This window comes from Eleutherodactylus coqui, chromosome 13 (assembly GCF_035609145.1).
Source record: "Eleutherodactylus coqui strain aEleCoq1 chromosome 13, aEleCoq1.hap1, whole genome shotgun sequence".
NCBI lineage: Eukaryota > Metazoa > Chordata > Amphibia > Anura > Eleutherodactylidae > Eleutherodactylus > Eleutherodactylus coqui.
In genome coordinates, this window is record NC_089849.1 from 63,717,263 (window position 1) to 63,736,929 (window position 19,667).

The 19,667-nt window shown below is 46.8% G+C and overlaps 1 protein-coding gene across 1 annotated transcript in view; it reads left to right on the forward strand.

Moving 5' to 3' along the window:
- Window positions 1–836: 836 nt before the first annotated feature.
- Window positions 837–19,667, forward strand: part of PCIF1 (phosphorylated CTD interacting factor 1) — a 63,445-nt gene continuing 44,614 nt past the window's right edge. Inside the window, exons 1-5 of the mRNA XM_066587546.1 lie at window positions 837–948; window positions 10,422–10,545; window positions 10,618–10,742; window positions 16,599–16,733; window positions 16,813–16,925. Coding sequence (XP_066443643.1) covers window positions 10,437–10,545; window positions 10,618–10,742; window positions 16,599–16,733; window positions 16,813–16,925 — 482 coding nt within the window. The 5' untranslated portion in view covers window positions 837–948; window positions 10,422–10,436. The remainder of the gene's footprint in view (window positions 949–10,421; window positions 10,546–10,617; window positions 10,743–16,598; window positions 16,734–16,812; window positions 16,926–19,667) is intronic.

Here is a 19,667-nt window from a genome sequence, read left to right on the forward strand (position 1 = left end):
AATGGAAACTACAGGACCACACTCACCCACCCCCCGGAGCACTCATCGATCCATGGGTGTGAAGTTACGAGCGCCGTCGCTCATCGGTGCGCCCCACTGCAGCGCCGTAAAGCGAACAGTGAAGCTCATCGCTGCGGCGCACAGCACAGCTTTGTGAAGTTCACAAGGCCGCCGATCAACGCTCCCTCTTATAGCTGCGCTGAACAGTGCAGACCGACGTCTGTTCCTCAACGCCCTTGTCCACCACCGCTCATAAGTCCGGAGCGCCTCATCAGACCCTCTTCCACGGCACACTGCGGTGGCTACAGGACCTGTAAGGCCAGAATGCAGGACACCCAATCAGTAACAGGGGGCTTTAACCCCCTGTCAATGTCCTTGTATCTTGGCTGCCCCTGTACTTCTGGTGGAGTCAAGATACACTAGTACCCATAATCATAATGACCTATAGAATGAAGTTGTCATTTTTGCTGAAGCGTGTATGCCGTAGAAACAAGGACCCCCAAAAAGATGGCAGAATTAGGTTTTCTCCCCTATGTCACTCTACAGAGAATTTAAATTAAAAAAAAACCGTTAAAAAGTTCTGCATTATATAGGTTACATTAGACAGTACCGGTGAAAATTACACCTCGTCTCGCAAAATACAAGCCTTCAGAAAGCTAAATAAATACATCTTTTAAAATGTATTTTTGAAAGCCGGCGTCCCTAAGGGGTTAATCAGCGTGAGTCCACCCGCCTGTGCTCATTCACCCCGCTTCACAACCGTACGCATCCCTCTGCCACCACCAACATGGCAGCACGAGCCGGCCGTGGAGCTCTGTGGGCAGAGCATGCGCACTGGGCAGGGCCGCGGCTGGAATACAAGATGGCGGCCCCGGCGGGGAGGGAGAGGCGGAGGCGGGATAGCAGTGAACGGACAGGAGTCAGTGACGGAGATTGCCTCGGCCCCAGGTGAGGCTCCCGGGGCGTCCCACGCTCTGACACCCGAACCGTCTGGCGCCGTAAAACCCCGAGCAGCCGCTGAGCTCAGCCTGCGCTCCCAGCGCGCGCTAACCGCCGCGCAAAATAACTGCAAGCCCCGAGCCGCCATCGCTGCTTCCCAGCGCCATCTTGTCACCGCCCGGGGAGCGCGCCGCTGAGGCGCGGGCACGAGGGCAGAGAAAAGCGCTTGTACCCTGGGCGCCAAAACCAGAGCCAAAGCGGCAAATAATACTAGAAGCCTAATAAACCTGAATAAACCAAGGGCAGTGCGGCCGTGCCGCCGTGTGTGTGCGCTCTTATTTGTCCTCAGCACTAGTGAGCGGGAGAGACCGGCGGACATGCGCGCCCTGTACCGGCACTGCTGCCACAATGGCCACCGCAGGGGAGCTGTGCGCGGCATGGACGGAGTACGCAGCACTATATACCGCCGTGTGAGGGGGGAGGGGTGTGTATATAGCGGGGCTGACTGGGGACGGCAGCTCTTACCTGTAGGCAGGGAACACTGGGGGTCAGCCATTAGGTAGGTGATGTATGACTGAAGGCTGACAGCCGGGACCCCCAGGGAGTGGTGGCCACAGGTCAATGTGTGACCATCGCGCTAGTCACCTGTGTGGTAATGATGGAGACCCTCATGGCCGGCGGACCCCCAGGGAATGGTGGCCACAGGTCAATGTGTGACCATCGCGCTAGTCACCTGTGTGGTAATGATGGAGACCCTCATGGCCGGCGGACCCCCAGGGAATGGTGGCCACAGGTCAATGTGTGACCATCGCACTAGTCACCTGTGTGGTAATGATGGAGCCGTAGTCACAGCAGTCACTGGGCTCCTCATCCCTGGGGGGCTGACAGCTGGGACCCCCAGAGAACGGTGACAATAGCTCTAGTCACCTGTGTGGTAGTGATGGAGACCCTTGTTCTGGGGGGATGTAGCCGTAGTCACAGCAGTCACTGGGCTCCTCATCCCTGGGGGCTGATTGCCGGACCCCCAGGGAGTGGTGCCCACACATTCACCTCTGGCCATCGCGCTACTAACCTTTGCAGTATTGACGGAGCCCCTCGCTCTGCTGGGATGTAGCCGTAGTCACACCAGGCTCCTTGTCTCCGGGGGACTGACAGCCGGGACCCCCAGGGAGTGGTGCCCACAGGTCAATGTGTGACCATCACTCTAGTCACCTGTGCAGTAGTGATGTAGCCGTAGTCACACCAGTCACCGGGCTCCTCATCCCTGGGGGGCTGACAGCCGGGACCCCTAGGGAACGGTGACAATTGCTCTAGTCACCTGTGTGGTAGTGATGGAGACCCTTGTTCTGGGGGGATGTAGCCGTAGTCACACCAGTCACCAGGCTCCTCATCCCTGGGGGGCTGATGGCCGGGACCCCCAGGGAACAGTGACCATCGCTCTAGTCACCTGTGCGGTAGTGATGGAGACCCTCTGCGGGGATGGAGCTGTAGTCACACCAGTCACCGAGCTCCTTATCCCTGGGGGGCTGACGGTGACCATCACTGTAGTCACCTGTGCGGTAGTGATGGAGACCTTCTGCGGAGATGTAGCCGTAGTCACACCAGTCACCGGGCTCCTCATCCCTGGAGGGTTGACAGCCGGGACCCACAGTGAGTGTTGCCCACATGTGAATGTGTGACCATCGCTCTAGTCACCTGTGCGGTAGAGATGGAGACCCTTTGCAAGGATGTAGCCATAGTCACACCAGTCACCGGGCTCCTCATCCCCAGGGGGCTGACAGCTGGGACCCCCAGGGAACAGTGACCATCGCTCTAGTCACCTGTGCGGTAGTGATGGAGACCCTCTGCGGGGATGGAGCTGTAGTCACACCAGTCACCGAGCTCCTTATCCCTGGGGGGCTGACGGTGACCATCACTGTAGTCACCTGTGCGGTAGTGATGGAGACCTTCTGCGGAGATGTAGCCGTAGTCACACCAGTCACCGGGCTCCTCATCCCTGGAGGGTTGACAGCCGGGACCCACAGTGAGTGTTGCCCACATGTGAATGTGTGACCATCGCTCTAGTCACCTGTGCGGTAGTGATGGAGATCCTCTGGGGGGATGTAGCCATAGTCACACCAGTCACCGGGCTCCTCATCCCTGGGGGGCTGACGGCTGGGATCCCCAGGGAATGGCGGCACAAGTGAATGGTGTGTGTGACCGTCGCTCTAGTCACCTGTGCGGTAGTGATGGAGACCTTCTGCAGGGATATAGCCATAAGCACACGAGTCACTGGGTTCCTCATCTCTGGGGGGCTGACGGCCAGGACCCCCAAGGAGTGGTGACCACAGGTGAATGTGTGACCATCGCTCTAGTCACCTGTGCGGTAGTGATGGAGACCCTCGTTCTGTGGGGATGTAGCCGTAGTCACACCAGTCACCGGGCTCCTCATCCCTGGAGGGTTGACAGCCGGGACCCACAGTGAGTGTTGCCCACATGTGAATGTGTGACCATCGCTCTAGTCACCTGCGCGGTAGTGATGGAGACCCTCTGCGGGGATGTAGCCATAGTCACACCAGTCACCGGGCTCCTCATCCCTGGGGGGGCTGACGGCTGGGATCCCCAGGGAATGGTGGCACAAGTGAATGGTGTGTGTGACCGTCGCTCTAGTCACCTGTGCGGTAGTGATGGAGACCTTCTGCAGGGATATAGCCATAAGCACACGAGTCACTGGGTTCCTCGTCTCTGGGGGGCTGACGGCCAGGACCACCAAGGAGTGGTGACCACAGGTGAATGTGTGACCATCACTCTTGTCACCTGTATGGTAGTGATGGAGACCCTCGTTCTGTGGGGATGTAGCCGTAGTCACACAAGTCACCGGGCTCCTCATCCCTGGGGGGCTGACGGCTGGTACCCCCAGGGAGTAGTGACCATCGCTCTAGTCACCTGTGCGGTAATGATGGAGCCCCTCGCTCTGCAGGGATGGATCGATAGTCACACCAATCACCAGCTTCCTCATCCCTGGGGGGTTGACAGCCGCGACCCCCAGGGAGTGGTGGCCACAGGTGAGTGATGTGTGTGACCGTCGCTCTAGTCACCTGTGCGGTAGTGATGGAGACCCCCTGCAGGGATATAGCCATAGTCACATTAGTCACTGGGTTCCTCATCTCGGGGGGGGGTGCCCACAGGTGAATGGTAGTGTCACCTGTGCAGTAGTAATGGAGATCCTCTGCGGGGATGTAGCCATAGTCACACCAGTCACTGGGCTCCTCATCTTTGGGGGTTGACAGCCGGGACCCCCAGGGAATGGTGCCCACAGGTGAATGTGTGACCATCGCGCTAGTCAGCTGTGTGGTAGTAATGGAGCCCATTGCTCTGCCGGGATGGAGCCGTAGTCACACCCATCACCGGGCTCCTTGTCCCCGGGGGGGGCTGATGGCCGGGACCCCCAGGGAGTGGTGCCACAGGTGAATGTGTGACCATTGCTCTAGTCACCTGTGTAGTAGTGATGGAGACCCTCGCTCTGCGGGGATGGAGCCATAATCACACCCGTCACCGGGCTCCTCATCCCTGGGGGGCTGAGTACCAGGACCCCTAGGGAGTGGTGGTCACACATTCACCTGTGCGGTAGTGACGGAGTCCCTTGCTCTGTGGGGATGTAGTCACACCAGTCACCAGGCTCCTCATCCCTGGGGGTCCCCGGCAACCATACATTTATCACCTGGCCAATGTTTTTGGTGTGAAAACCCCTAACCACCATTTTCAACTTCACATAACAGTCTGTGTTGACTTCACCGTGTTGTGGCCACGTTACACCCGACTGAACGGTCCCCAACCTTTATAATTGGCCATGTAATGTACCCCAGAAAGGGCAGCGACGGCCCTGGAAGGACTCCGGTGCACCAGCGTACTTTCCGTACATATTTAGTCCATATTTCATACGGACCCGTTAAATTAAATTGGTGTATTCAGCCGTATGCTGGCATCCTGTATGATAGTCCGTATTCACAGGCCGCGGAAGGCAGTAGGAGAGTAAACCCTGCGGAGAGGGCGGATGCTACACATATACTCACTGTAAACCCTGCGGAGAGGGCGGATGCTACATATATACTCACTGGTTTTCAGGCAAGTTGCCAGTGTGGAAAAAAGGTGCCATCCATTATCATTGGGCCCGCCTTGTAGCGTGAAGAACGGAGTGAATGCACCATAAATGCATTTTCCATGGACCAGTTGCATGCCCCCCTGTGAACGAGCCCTCAGGCTGGGGTCGCGTAGACCTTTTTTGCAAAACTGTTATTTCCTCTGCATTTTTGCCTGTGTTTTATGTGGCCAGGACCGCTGTGCCCAGTTGTGGGCCATAGAAACATTGTGGTTTTTATTGGCTCTTTTTTTCCCCCTAATTTTTCATACTTTTTTGGGTCTGTGGCATTTTTTTCAAAAACGCAGCACGTTCTTCCAGGCATTTTCCCATAGGCTCCTCTACAGGAGGTATGTCGATTTTCACAGCCTTAGGCTGGTCTCACATCTGTGCCCGAACCTCTGGTCGGAGGTCCACCGCAGATCAGGCTCAAAATACCGGAAGAGAAAATGCTGCATGCAGCGCTTTCTTCAACCCAAAATTTTGGCAGCCAGGCAGAAACCGAGGGGATCCCATTCTAGTCAGTGGAGTCTGTTGGGCTCTCTTCCGAGATGGAGCGTTCGGCAGGGGATTCCTCTTTTCTGCATCCTGGAAGTGAAATCAGGAACGTCTGCATGGTTCTGGGAGTTCTATAAAAGTTGTCGTCTTCCTGAGTTTGTAATTAAAGCCCTTGTGCCGCCTCCAGGCAGCTGTAATATAACTAGAGATGAGCGAGCGTACTCGCTAAGGGCAAATACTTGAGCGAGCATTGCTTTTTGCAAGTACCTGCCCGCTCGTCTCAAAAGATTTGGGTGCCGGTGGGGGTGAGCGGTGAGTTGCGGGGGGAAGAGAGAGAGAGATCTCCCCCACTCTCGTTCCTTCCCGCCGGCACCCGAATCTTTTGAAACGAGCGGGCAGGTACTCGCATAAGGCAATACTCGCTCGAGTACGCTCGCTCATCTCTAAATATAACGTTGTGCAGGAGCTGCAGATTTCTTTTGCCAAGTGGAGCCCCCATCTGTCTGGAGCACATAGGAGCAGACAATATTTGAGAGCCATGTTTTGGGCCTGTTTCCTGGTGGTTGGGAATTACGGTATGAAGGAACCTTAAATAGCCTTGAAAATGTGCTAATTAGTTAGACATTACAAGGTATCACACGGAGTGTAGCATGAAGGTCTGAGTGATGCATAAATCTATAGTACAAGTGAAGATAAGAAACTGATATATCTTATCAGAGAAAAATGCTTCCTTCACTGCTTACCGGGCTCCTTCCTCCTCCTAAAGCGCTCACTTCAAGTGCTTTCACACCAAATGATTATATTGCTCGGTTTCCTGTAATTCCAATCTGAACAATTGTAAACAGGCAGTCGTTCACTTATGAAAGACTTCCTGATACCTGTAAATGCAGGCGGGCGGGCCAGAATGATCCCTCCCCAGTCCGCTGGATCTCCAGTCAGCGATGCTTGTGGACTATCGCTGGGACAACCCATCGGGCATCTGTTGCCCCGAAAGATAGTCCTCTGTAAAGCACCCTTACTCTGAAATACTGCTGAAATCGTTTTAGTATACAAGATGGACTAACAGCTCACTGAGGGATCAGATTACATGCTGCCCATAGTCTTTATAGTGGTAGGAGGAGCCGAGTAAGAATGAAGCAGAGAAGCACACACACACATACATACCTCTGCAACTAATTCTGGGCTCACATGGCCCTAAGTAGCTGCGAGCGAGCACACAGCAACTACAGAATGATGTGTACTTGCTGTGTGCCACCAGTCCCCATACACCATCTTGGCTTGTATGCGCAGCGTAATATGAGCCAAGATTTTGCCTTAGCTCTAGTAATGCATGCGAAAGAACACAAGTGTGAGTGGCCCAATAGAAATCAATGGGCTATTGGCATTGAGTGTTGCGCCTGCGATGCACAATGACAATATGCCCGTGTGAGACTGGCCTAACAGTGTTGTACGAAAAAAAGGTTTGGTACCATGTTAGCCAGTAGAGTAAAGTGTGATTGTTCTCAGTGAGATAAACCATGTAATCTTGTAGATATGATACCTTTTAATGCCTAACAAAAATACATGATGTTACAGCAAGCTTTCAGGTCTTTGGTTAAGAGGATTTTCCAGGTGGTCCTGAGTTTTCAATCACACTGTGTATATACATTGGCGGTATTTCCCTACATATACCTGAAAATGCAGTGGGAATAAAGCTTAACAGGTCCTTGTATTCCCTCATAAAGATCTTGCACTACCTGAAGAAAAAGAAAAAGCTAGCCTGATTAAGGATCGGTAGAAGACCCGAAAGCTTGCTATAACATCATGTATTTTTGTTAGCCATTAAAAGGTATCATATCTACAAGATTACTTGGTTTCTCTCACTGAGAACAATCACAAAGTGTTTCACGGCTACTGGAACTACATTTACAGTGTTTCTCTAAAAATAAGACCCTGTTTTAGCTTTTTTGCCCCAAAAGAGGACTTTTCGGGTCTTATTTTCGGGGGGAGGACTTATACTAACCTAGCAGGCTTGGTCCACATCCCTCTGGCTGCTCAGCCAATCAATGCATCGTTAGATGAACCAATGCAATGGCTGTGTTTGGTTTATCCAGCGCTGCGTTGATTGGCTATGCAGTGATCGAAGAACCAATCACAGCCATTGCTTCCTGGAGGTGGGATTTATGAATCCTGTAACCAGGAAGTGATGTTGTATGCGTGGTCGAGAACTGCGGGAACCACGCTGAACCTCTAGAAAGCAGTGGGAGGGACCTGGACCGAGCCTGCTAGGTAATGTATTCTTTCTTCCCTGAAAATTAGGTTAGCGTTTATTTTCAGGGTAGGTCTTATTTTGGGGGTAACAGAACACTGCTCAGTACTGCTGTGTAATGTCCTCCATGCTGCTGTTGCTGCTTCTCTGTATATGAGGCATGGTGATAGGGGAGAGGTATCTCCTCTATATGCAGTGTACGGGGGACATCCTAGCAGGTTATTTCCAGATTAGAGATGGAACCTGTAGAGGGGGAAACTGGGGAAAAGAGCCATATACCCGTGGTATAATGGCCAGGAATCCTGCCGCTCCTTATGTACACAGCAGCTTATTCCGGACAGTCACATTAAAGTTTCTATAAGCTGTAATGACTTTTCCTTACAAGTGATTGCATCATATGACAGTGCTGAGTAATTATCAGCTGGCTAGAAGAAGATATCCCGCCTCAGGCGCCAGTAAATGTACTTGTTAAAATGCAATCAACACAGGTACAAGTCATACAAGTAAACCACTTAATGTTTAATGGGAGACACAATTATAGATTGTAAGCTCATATGGGCAGGGCTCACCCTGAGCTGAATATTTACACACCGTCCTCATAAATGGTGTGCTATACCGAGCACTACAGAAATAATACTGCATCGGGTCCACATGCCATTACTGTCACCTGGAGCTTTATTCTAAAGGAGTTCTGTGAGTTGTGAAAAAAAAACAGCCAAGGGGAAAATAAGCTGATAAAAGAGTGTTGTATGTTGCTCAATGTGTGTTTCCTGGCCGGTCCAGTATTGGCACTGTGGTGCCCCCTGCAGGTCTCTACTTGGCTGCAGTGATGACCTGTATACCGCTGAGGCCAGTGGTTGGCTGCATATGGACATACAGCATACCATCACCTCTGCAGCCAAGTAGAAGAGATCCGATGGGGAATAAATGGGTGGGTCATTGGGTCTTTTTATTATTTTATCACATTTTCCCCCTTTCCCAATTGTTTTCACATCTCAGAAAACCCACCGCTTGGAAATGTTGGACAGTGGCTGCAGAATGTAATGCGAGGTGCTGAGTTTTAGGCCAGGCGCACACGAGCGTATGGTCAAACGCTGTTTGAAAAATCGTGTTTGTGATCACGTATGACGGTGTATCTCACGCACGCTGTACTGCATCGGCTTCCTGTTTTGTTTTTTTTTAACTTTCCTTCTATTGTCTCTTAGCAACGTTACATAAAAATGTACAGAGATTTTCGTATGCACCCATAGAGAACAATAGGGCTCAATAGCACATAATACGGGGTAGAATAGAACATGCTGCTTTCTTCTTTACCGACGTACTATGCACAATTATTATACATAAGTGTGAGTGAATCAATGAACATCAATGTGCATTCATTGACTATATTCACCGCGTATTATATGCGCGTAATACATAATTAAATCACGCTCGCGTGAGGCCGGTCTTATGATGACAGATATAGCCTGCTCTGGGGGTGCTCTTTTCTTCCTATAAAGAAACTATAACTCTTGGAGGTGCAACAATGTATGCAACCGTCCAACTGCCACAATGAGACATGACAGAAGTGTAAAAAATGGCACAAAGTATGAAAAGCTCTAATACTTTTTTTTTAAACTTTTTATACCACTAAGGCCCATTGTCCACGGGGAAAATAGATTTATTAAATCTGCACGGGTCTCCCGCACGTGGGATCTGCATCCATAGGGAATGAATTATTTGGCACTCGCAGGTGGTTAAATACCTGCGGATGTCATTCTTCTCCGGTGTGCGGTATGCTGCGGGAAAACAACCGCAGCATGCTCCATTTTGTGCGGTTTTCCTGCATGGATGGCTCTCGCGGCTTCCATGGAAGCTGTCCGGATCCACGGCACAGACGCAGCTGTCACTGCGTCGTGCTACGGACCTCGGGAAAACAGGAGTTAAAAAGAAAAGACGCCACGGCGCATGCGCGGGACACGCCACTGGCGCCCCGGCGCATCCGCCGTGCAGAAGAAAGAAGATCGGGCCGCGACAGAGGAGAGGCTCCACAGCGTCCGGACAGGTGAGTATAATGTATTTTCCGGCCTCATGTCTGCGGGCCGGGTGGAATCCGCTGCAGGATTCTGCACGGGGAAACAGTGCGGGCCCGTGGACATGAGGGCTTACGCTGCGTGGAGAGAAATAGAGCATGCTGCAATCTATTTCTCGTGCATATGTGCATGGATCGATGGAAGACCATTGACTTTCACTGACTCCATTCACCGCGTATCACTGAGATAAAATGTAAATGAAAGAGTAGATTAATTTTGGGACATGTTACAGGACACACAAGGGTTAATTAAAGGATACAGTTTGTGAATATCATTGATTTTACGCCAGTAAGGCCATCAAGTGAATAGGGGTGTTCTTATTTTTCTAGTACATATAAGTAACACCCCTGTAGGGCCGAGCCCAGGCATGTAGGACTCCTGTATAGCATATGCATATTAATGTGCCTGTGCAGAAATAACGTCCGTTGACCTACACACACTACAGAAGGATTTATTAGCCTCCTTTAGAATCTATTGTAGAATACGTTTTCTGCTAACACTGCCATGTCGTCTACTACACCATAATCCTGTCTTTTCTCATTGTCAGTTTGATCACACAAAAATGGCCCGGGATAACCATGGAAGTACTCAGGAGGATGCCGCCTTGATCAGCCTGTCCCCAAGTACATCAAGCTCACCTCGGCCTCAGCGCGTCTTCTCCGACTTGCCAGGTAATCCAGGGTCTTCAAGGGGATTTTGCTTTGTGATAATATGTGATGCTCATATCTGCCATATTCCTCCAGATGAGCTTTTGCAGGCTGGATGGGAGAAGTGTTGGAGTAAGAGGGAGAGTCGGCCTTATTATTTCAACCGGTTCACCAATCAGTCCCTATGGGAGATGCCTGTGCTTGGCCAGCATGATGTCATCGTAAGTACAAGTAATCCTGTCATCGCACACAATCTCTCAGCTATAATTCTTCAGTGATGTCTGCTTCATTTTAAGGTGATGCTTTGGATTTTGCTATCAGAAATCTCTAGAAGTTCTGTCGTATCTTTTCTCTTATCATTTTGCCCCCTTGAAATAAAAAAAAAATTTAAAATTAAATATATAGCATTTACACGCTTGGCGCACTTTCCACACCTTTTTATAGAGGGGTTTCCTTTATCTTCAATTTATATATTTACTAATGTATGTAAAAGTATTGGAACTAAGAAGTCCTACAAATAGAACTACAAAGTGAGCAAAAAAAGGAAATACATTTCAAAATTATTTTAGATTTCGCCCTCTTTACAGTAGCTACTCTTTGCCTTGATAACAGCTTTACACCCTCTTTGCATTCTCTCAACCAGTTTTATGAAGCGGCCACCAGGATGCTTTTGAAGGAGTTCCTGTATATGCATAATGCTTGTCAGATGCTTTTTCTGAACGCTCCAGTCCATCTGTATGTTGTGTTTAGGTCAGGGGAGTAGGGAGGCAAGGTCATGTGACACAGTACTTCTTACCTGTCCTTTATTGTCAGGTAGCTTCTCAACACCCTGAAGATGTGTTTTTGGTCATCAACCTGTTGAAAGACATATAATGGCCCAATTGCACAGCAGATGAAATGGCTTTCACCGACAGTCCAGAGAATGTCCTATTCTGTTAGTTTTGCTTCACTGGGGATCCAAATACAAATTAACCAGGAGCATTTTTTTTCTTTCTGAGCCACAAGCAGAGTTGACAATTCACACCATTGTCAACTTTGCTAGTATTTTCTATACATTATTATGGAGGCAGCAATCTTTCCTGAGCGTCCGTCAGCATCACTCAGACATGCTTTGTGGCAGCAACATGGAATATAGGAACTTGTAGGCTGGAGATGAGTCATTGAATTCTATGGAAGAGTGTTGTAGATATGCCCTGTGCAGAAGTTATTTGCAGGGAGGGGGGATGTGGAATGTGACCATCACCTATTGTGAATGGCGGCTCCTCTGATATCTATATATAGGTGTCGCCTTTCCTTGTCATCCTGCCTGTGATGATAAGGAGATGACTGCTGAGAAGTATTCTCTACAAAACAGGATGTAAAAAAGTGTTGGTGGTTAGTGTGAATATAGGTAGGCACACGGAAAATAATAAAAAAAATACCAAACATTCTTCTGTAGCAGATTTTGTTCTCTTACTGGGCAGAGACAAGGTACATGCATTGTTACGCCAGTGTTGGTGCATAGGGTGAGCATGCTGTCAGTATAGTGCACAGGGTGAGCATGCTGTCAGTAGGTGCTGCTTGACTGCGCTGATGATCCATTTGAACCACCAATTGGGAATAATTATCAAAAACTATGCACAGGGATAATAATTTGCTATATTTATCTGAAAAAGATGGTAAAACTGTGGATCGTCATTGCAGTGTACACTGCTGTTTCAGTCACATGGAGTGGAGGAGGAGCAGGAAAAATAAACAGAGCAGAAATTGTTGCTCTGCTAGACACACACCCTCTCCTCAATCCCCAAACAATCATCTGTAACCTGTGGAATATGACCTTTTTTTTCTCTTAGCTGGACACTCTCTTCTGGGTGTGTTCACAAGAGTGTGTACGTACATAGGTGCGCACAAAACCACGCGTCCACGTACGTGCAGAAACACGCGTGAATGGAGGTCCATAAATTCAATCACTGCCTGTGATTGGCTGAGCGCTGTGACCAATAACAGACAGTGCTCAGCTGTCATTCAATGAATGCCTGAGCGCTGCCTGTGATTGGCTGAGCGCTCAGCCAATCAGATACAGCTCTTTCAACAGGCAGGGATTTTAAATCCCCGCCTGCTGAAATAACTACACTACACTGCCGGGGACCAAGCAGAGAAGTCGCGCCTGAGCCTCGGCGGCGGCAGACAGGTGAGTATATCTTTTCTTTATTTTTTACACAAACCAGGGATGATTTTCAGGGAAGGACTTATATTTAAAGCCCTTCCTCGAAAATCACTACAGGGATTGCCAGCAGCCAATTGTTTTTAATAAGGCTGCCGCCAACTGCAGCCGCGGTCCCATTGAATGCAGTGGGGAAACATTGCGATCCTCTGCCACAGCTGTGGCAGGGGAGTCTTTACTCCCCGCGGGGGAGTCCCCTTGTCAATGAGCACTGTGAAAGTGCTGTCACAGTGTTCAATGACAAGGGGACTCCCCGCAGGGAATATTGACGCGCATGCGTGCATGCATGTTCTATGTTTTGCAGGTATGTGCGTTTGCATGCCTGTAAAACACGGACATGTGAACACATAGGGAAGCAATGGTTTTAAATAGATGCGTGGTTTTGTGCGCACACGCTTGTGTGAATCCACCCTTAGGGCTTATTCAGACGACCGTATATCGGCTGTGTATTCACGTGGGCCGATATACGTTGTCCCTCTGTGCAGGGAGAGGAGGCTGGAAGAGCCAGGAGCAGTGCACTGAGCTCCCGCCCCCTCTCTGCTCCTCAGCACTATTTGCAATAGGAGGGGCGGGGGCGGAGCTAAGTCATGGAACTTGGCTCCGCGCACGCCCTGCCTCCCCTCATTGCAAATAGTGCAGAGGGGTGAAGAGGAGGCAGAGAGGGGTCGGGAGCTCAGTGCACTGCTCCCGACTCTTTCAACCTCCTCCCCCTGCAGAGAGAGACGCCGCATATTGGCCGACGTGAATACCCGGCCGTTATACGGTCGTCTAAATAAGCCCTTAGGGTGGATTCACACACAACTTTTTGTAGCATTTTCTCTAGCACTTTGTTTACGTCTTTGGCCACTTTTTTTGCAGCCACGTATTCGTAAAAATATATTTCACTAAATACTTTTAAGTATCGGCTTCTCTAAAGGAGTTGAAGAGCAATAGAAAAAATGTCTTAAATAATACAAAACACCACCACCGAAAACACTTGTAAAAAACACTTTGGACAATGCTAGAGACAATGCGGATTTTCACAGTTTTTTCAAACACTGAAAAAATAAGGTGCGTGAAGGCGCTCTTAAAGGATTTTTCCAGGATTGGGCAATTCCAACTGGAATGACGGGGGGAATTAACAGGTGAGTACTTGGTCTTTTATCATTCCCCACCCCCCATGTTGGGCAAATTTTGTCCCATCCGGGAACACCCATTTAAGTTGATTTATTTTCTCAGCCTTGTGCTGCTAGCCCCAGTTTAGCTCTAGCTTTTTTTTGCTGCACCTCTACAGCAAAATAATTCTCTAATATTTTCCCATAATTTGATGTGGATTATGGTTTGGAAATCTGCTCTAAATTCACTATGTCTGAAAACGGCCTGAAACTGTGGGGGCTTTTTTAAACACGTGTTTATGCTGTAGCGAGTTCAAGTTGTAGCATGCATGAATTCAACACAATAGATTCTCAATTTGTAGTTACAAATTATAAAGCTTTTATGGCTGGGAGTGTCTTGAGGGCGAGCCTATATGTGTGTTTTACTCTTCTAACATACTTGATGCATAGCACAGAGACCATTTACCCTGTAAGGGATAGAATATGCTGGGTATGTTATGATGTAGCAGCCAGTTCAAGCCCCAAAAGATTTTCTGAAGCTTCTTTTAGATATTTTTTTTGTGGGTGGGGGTGTTGATTATCTCTCTGCATACCTCATGACTGCCCTGTTCCTTTACTTCAAAGGTAAGACACATTTGTTGATGGTATTTCAGTCAATGTGCTTTTGAAAATATTCCTAATAAGCTAAAAAGTTCTTGCTCCTTAGGGGCCATTTAGACAGAACGATCATCACTCAAAATTGGTTATAACGATCAAAAGTGAGCGATGGTTTTACTTTTAAAGTTGGACATTTTAACCTAACGAAAATCATTGAAAAATGGACATAGCAGCCGGGCATCTCAGAAGTTAGATTATCGTTGTGTAGCCTTTGCATTAAACGATAATTGAACAATAGTTTATTTGTAAGGCGTGTGCATTTAGGCTGCCTGTCCACGGACAATTTTTCACTGCGTTACCCACGGCAATAATCCGGCTGCGGGAAACGCAATGAACGCTTTCCATAAACTACTATGGAAAGCGCAGCCCTGCTGTCCACGAGCAGAGAATCCTAGCGATTCTGAGCTTGCAGGATTTAAATGGCAGCATGCTGCGATTAGCCACGATTCTCCGCGGTGAGCGTATCTGTCAGATAGGCTCAGCGCTGAGAGCTGTCAGCTCTCTCCTGCTCCCTGGCGGCGGCGATCTGCCGCGGGATATCGCTACACCCGTCGACAGGAGACCTTAGTGAAGGGAAAAAAGCGCTTCTTTTTATCGGCTCGTGAAAATCGTGGGGGCGCTTATCAGGTCTTAAAAAAAAAACTATCTGTTTAGCAGCGACAGAAAGAAACTAGAGGTCTTTAATTTGAAAGTTTAAAAAAAGACGCCTGTTATAGGCGATCTATGTTAAAGAATTGCGATAGATTTATATGAAAAAAAACTAGGTAGTACAAAGGATGTTTTTTTTGTCATTGGAATGTAAATCTCTTGGTGACCTATAACAAAATCTGAGCGACCTTGGCATGTGCGTTTAAAAAGGCAAATGAATTTTTCAATGGTCTTGGTTGCTGCTTGCAGCGTACGTCACAACGGCATGGCCAACAGTTGAGCACTAGGTGGGTGTAGTAAAATCGTAGCTTTGTCCTCCCGACAGCCAATCGCTCTGCCGTTAGCCGTCTGAATGTACGCCCCGCCAAACGCTTAAACACTCCCCTGAAATCGCTGAACGCATGTCATTTAAACCAAACGAAAAGCGAACTGCTAAACGATGGACTTTAAGTGGACTGAAAGACAACGCTAAACAAATAGGTAACGAAAAATACATGATGGTCGTGTGTTTACACCCAACGATGGGCCTTTAGACTAGCTATGACTGATATCTGTAATTTAGAAAGGCTCCAATTCCGATCAGCGTTTTTCTTCTTGCAATGCAGGTGTTTAATTAGCATTTTATATAGCAATTTTATTTGGCCAGTAGATGGTTTAACATAGATAAAAGCCATTGTACACGGAACGATTACAGTTTAAAAAATGGTTCAAACGAGCGAAAATGAACAATAATAGTTCTGCGTAAAGACATCCAACGAAAAACCTTCACCTTTCAGGCATCGTTCATCTTATGCAGGCGAAAAATCATTATCGACTCGTTCTTTTTAGATACCGATCCTTCAGACATTCTCATTCTCTTATACAGTAAATGTGGATGATTTCTCATTTGAAAGAGCTAATGCTATATCTGCCTGTATAAACGGGCTGCCCGAGCGAATGAACGTACTTTGACATCGTTCATTCAAACGAGAAGTCGGCAGGTCTAAATGGACCCTAACGGTAGGTTTACATGTAGCAGAAATGCTGCAGATTTTCTGTGGCAAAATTTGCATCGCTTCCGCATCAAAAACTGTCAAAATCTACACAATCTACGTATTTTGGTGCGAAACCGCAGGGGATTTTATCCTTTCAATAGAAGGGGTGAAATCTGCTGTGGATCCACACCAAAATCCACGTCTGAATACGCATCATTGTTGCAGATTTTGACACAGTTTTTGCTGTGGATTTTCCGCAGCATATCCATTATGTGTAAGCATGTTGTAGCTGCAAGTAATTTTAGCCTGTGTTTTGCTACTATTCTATATGCTGTCCAATGCTGCAAGTAGAAAACTTCCTTCAAGTTGAGTGATATGCAACTGGGGTATGGGCTACGAAAAAAGTAGACCCATAACAGTGAAATGTATGTAATTACCGTAACTTTATACTGGACATTAGTAAAGAAATTTCAGCAAAAACAATGTTGTCTTTTCTGATAGTCGGATCCTCTTGGCCTTAATGCAGCACCGGTCCCTGCAGAAGGAGGAATGCCCACAACACCCAAGGATACAAAACCAGCAAAGAGAAGATTGTCTGAGGAGTTGGCAGTTACTGATGTCACAAAAAAGCTGAAAGTTAGTATTTTACTGTTTGCGGTCTGTTCTGAGAGGCTTCCCTTTGGGTTCATTGACCTTATCTGTTTTTCTTTTCTAGATGGAGGCGACTCCTGTGACCACACCAGCTGTGCCATGCTCGCCAGTTGTCCCAGGGGTACCAGGGGTGTCTGTGGAAGAAAAGCAATTCGCAACCCTGATAAAACCTACAGAGTGAGTTAGACTTGTACGAAATAATGTATACTAAGATCGAGAGTTTTTAATGTTGAAATCAATGGAGAGTTTGGCCACAATGGGGCAGATTTATGCTTTAAAATACAACAATTTTACGGCAATATTGTGGTCTATTACATGAGCAGTCATGTTCCTTTATGGTCAAGTCCCCTAAATCAGGGTTTCTCAACTGCAGTCATCAAGCTCCCCCAACAGGTGAGGTTTTTTAGGATTTCCTTAGTATTGTATAGCTGATATCATTGTCAGTGCCTCAGTAATTGCCACAGCTGTTCTTTCAATAGGATATCTTCAAATCAAGACCTGTTAGAGCAGTGTTTCTCAACTCCAGTCCTCAGGGACCACCAACAGGTCATGTTTTCAGGATCTCCTATAGTAAGAACACCTGTGGCAATGTCTGAGGCACTGACAATAATTACATCACCTGTGCAATACTGAGGAAATCCTGAAAACCTGACCTGTTGGGGGGTCCTGAGGACTGGAGTTGAGAAACACTGCGTTGGAGGATACTTGAGGACTGGTGTTGGGGAACACTGCCCTAAAAAATAGTGAAACAAAATGTCTAAAAAATATGCAAAAAAAATTCCAATAAAAATGTTTTAACATAAAAAAAAAATAAAGGAAAAAAAGTGCGCATAACTGGTATCACCACATCTATTACACCGTGCAACAAATAAAAAAAAAATGTTTGTAATTGATATGTTTCTGTAAGATTAAAACTTGCTGATTACACTGGTAAAACTGAATAATAGCAGCGCGTCTCACTTTCAAGTTATATGAGGGCTTGTTTTTTGCGGAATGAGATGTATTTTTCACTGGCGCTATTTAATGTACCATATAATGTACTGAAAAAAAAAGACTTTAAGGGGAGTAAAATTAAAAAACTGAAACAAAATTCCGCTATCTTTCAGTGTGTCTTGTTTCTACGGCGCACAAACTGCAACAAAAATGACAAGATAACTTTATTCTGTGGGTCAGTACGATTACTGCGATACCAAACTTATGTAGTTTTTGTTTTGTTGTACAACTTTTATTTTTTTTCAAATACATTACATTTTTTAAAAATTATTTTCTGCTGCCATCTTCTACACACAATAACTTTTTTATTTTTCCTTCCACATAGTTGTGCGAGGGCTCATTTCTTGTGGGACATGCTGTAGTTTGCGTTAGTAACATTTTGGAATGCCTTTGACTTCTTGATCACTTTTTAGTGCATTTTTCTTGGAGACAGAGTGACCAAAAAAGCTAATTTCTGGCGTTCTTAATTTTTTGTTTGGATGATGTTCACCGGGCGGGGTAAATAATGCATTACTTTGATAGATCGGACTTTTACGGGCGCAGCAATACCAAACATGTATTTTTGTTTTATGATTTTGATTCTTTTATTTAGTCTAACCAATTACCTGTAAAAACACAGTTCACTAATTACAACTTACTGGTGGATGATCTGCAGTGTTTACGCCACGTAGAAACATACCCTATATGTTACATAAACCTACCCTTATAGTGTTCAGTCACTGCGCGGTGTGTAACAGCAATTGCGGAATAGTTGCACAATCACTTTTGTTATTCTTTTATCAAGCAACGTTAATTGTGAGCCGACTGGATTAATTGTAGAGGCATATTTCCAAAAAATACAATACAACGGCAATTGGATTACATTATTCTCCATAACTGGAAAACCTTATGTGGCTGAAAAAAACGGATATCCTATTTGAATTCCGCACAGTAAAGTTACTATGAGCCGCCTATCTGCTTATCTGTTACAAAAATTGTGTTGCCCAGTGTAATGACCCGAACTGTAAAATTATCATATTATTTAACCCACATTTTGAGTGCTGTAAAAAATAAAAAAGAATAACATATTTGCTGTTTTTGTTCATACAGCCTCCCAAAAAAATAATAATGAATAAAAAGCGATCAAAAAGATATATTTACCCCAAAATGGTACCAATGAAAATATCAACTCAACATGCAAAAAATAAGCCCTCACACAGCTGCATCAATGGGGAAAAAATGTCAGGGGTCTTAGAAGGTTTGAAAATCAAACTAAGCAGCGTCCTTAAGAGGTTAAAGGGCTTCTCTAACAACTTCTCTTTGTAATGAAGTAAAGATCCATTAATACCAAATGCTAAATTGTTTGAATAAGCGAACGCTGTCGTTGTTCACTCGGGCAGTCCATTCATACAGACAGATGCATCGTTGGCTCATTCAAATGACAAAGTGTTCAGTCATTCACATTCACTGTATAAGTCACTGAGGACGACTCTGTGATCAGTATTTACACCATTATGTCTGCATAAAAATTAATTCTGAGCAAAAAGCAAACCATTTATCGTTCATCAATCGAACGTTGGCCGTCTTTACACTGAATACTTATTGTTCATTTTCGCTCCTTTGAACGATTTTTTGAATGATAATCGTTCTGTGTAAAATGGTGTTTAACTCAACACAACGTATTTGTGCTATGAACGAGGCTTTTTTGCGAACCTATTAGCGAGTTTTACTACACTTTTTGTGCTTGTGGGGCATGTTTTTTTTGCGCACAGGACACAACCACTCCCCAATTTAGCCTAATGAATTCCAGGTGTGTGTGTTTTTTTTTTCCCAGCAGAATTGTGTAGTGTATTGCGCATCTCCTCGCATATTGCATGCACATTTGCGCTCCCTCTATAGAAGTCTGTAAAGGCCTTTGGTGCGCCTAAAAGTAGATCTTGCTGGGTT